A 1,657-nucleotide genomic window follows, 5' to 3' on the forward strand; every position below is an offset into this window, starting at 1 on the left:
TCTGTGTGTGTGTGTGTGTGTGTGTGTGTGTGTGTGTGTGTGTGTGTGTTCATCTCTGCCTGCTTGTAGATGAGAACAAGTTCTCATGATTATGCGTGCTCATCCACGCTTACCTGTGCGTGTACGTGCATGAGTGAGTGTGTGTGCGTGCGTGCGCAAGTGAGTGCATGCATTTGCGCGCGTGGGTGAATGTGTTGTGAGTGCCGTAAACTCTTTAAAAAACTAAACTAAACTGAGTATGTGCGTGTTGCAATTTATTTTTTAGATTTATAAAAATGTGTTTCCCTTCTGACTTATGTCTGTATGTGCCATGGTGAAAAGGTCAACGCATTATACCAGAGACAGCGATGTAAACGAACATTTCGACAAAAATGTATGGGAGACTGAAAGATGCGGTTTCTACAACCACATCCCATAAACAGGGGATTTGTTTTTAAAAATAGGAAACCCTGTTTCTGTTTACTTCAGCTGATGAAGATTCAACTCGGGTACCAGGAGGTCCGTCTGATGGACGTGTTCGATGACCTCTACGAGATCGCCCAGCAGGCCAGGGGCCGGATGTTTGCCGGAGACCTGGACATCTCAGCGAAGACCGTGCACTCTATCCTAACAACGGCTAAGGATTTCCCACCGCTGGTCCATCGGCAGTTTGCTTCTGAGGTAAGCGGCGGGCGGGATTGACCTGAATAATTGTTTGAGGTTTTATTCCACCATTTAAAAAAAACAACAAATGAACACCGAAACAATCAGAAGATGGACTCTTAGGTGGTTATTGGAGCGGGGAACAGAGTACGTATGGCAATGCCCAAAGTGATATGATGTTGTTCCCAGGATCAAGTAAACAAGTAATCAAGTTCCACCATTGATACAATTTAGGATATATAAGAAGCGGGGCGATTAATTCGATCCCTCCTATGATCCGGCTTTCAGAGGGATGCATCGTCCGATAAGAAAGATGGAGGTACAGTCGAGTCCGCTTAAACAGAAATCTCTGGGAAGGCTTGATTCGATTTTCTTCAAATAAACGAAGAAAACGGGGATTTTATTTCTTTTCGTTTTAATGAGGGGTTCAGATTAAGCGGGGTTGTTTTTTGTTTTTTGGTGTAAGAGGACTCCACTGAACTTGATAAACTATGTTTCCCGTCTAACTTAAGTCTGTACGTGCCACGGCGAAAAGTTCAACCATTATACCACAGACGACGATGTAACATTTCGACAACAGTTATATGGGAGACTGAAAGATGCGGTTTCTACAACCACATCCCATCAAGAGGGGATTGTTCTTTTCAATCGCCACAGTATTATCATATTAGATAAACGATATTTTATTAAATTTGTCCAAATGCGGTTTACAAGTGCGCACTGAGCGACGTAGACAGCGAACATCGCTTCAGCTGTACTGCCGTGCTCATAGCTCACAACACGGGGGTAAGAGTGGGGTGGGGGTGGGGGGATAGTGTGAACGGCGAAAAAAAGTCTGACCCCCCAAACCCCCCGTCCTTCTTAAAATAAGCTGAATTCATACTTTGCTACCACGTAAACTGGAGACCCCGAATGTGCAAGCTAGATGATTAAAGTTCCAAAGTTTAATTAAGACCTGTAGATAGTTTTGTAACCTAGTTTTTCAATTTTAGCGCACGCGTTTTGTGTGTGTGTG

General features: G+C 43.9%; 1 protein-coding gene across 1 annotated transcript in view; it reads left to right on the forward strand.

The window, feature by feature from the left end:
* Nucleotides 1–1,657, forward strand: part of LOC101854078 — a gene marked incomplete at its 5' end in the record, with an annotated part of 88,966 nt that overhangs the window by 68,495 nt on the left and 18,814 nt on the right. The window contains 1 exon segment of the mRNA XM_013081532.2: nt 469–660. Within this exon segment, the coding sequence (XP_012936986.1) occupies nt 469–660 (192 nt within the window).

This window comes from Aplysia californica, unplaced genomic scaffold, assembly GCF_000002075.1.
Source record: "Aplysia californica isolate F4 #8 unplaced genomic scaffold, AplCal3.0 scaffold00135, whole genome shotgun sequence".
In the NCBI taxonomy this organism is placed as follows: domain Eukaryota; kingdom Metazoa; phylum Mollusca; class Gastropoda; order Aplysiida; family Aplysiidae; genus Aplysia; species Aplysia californica.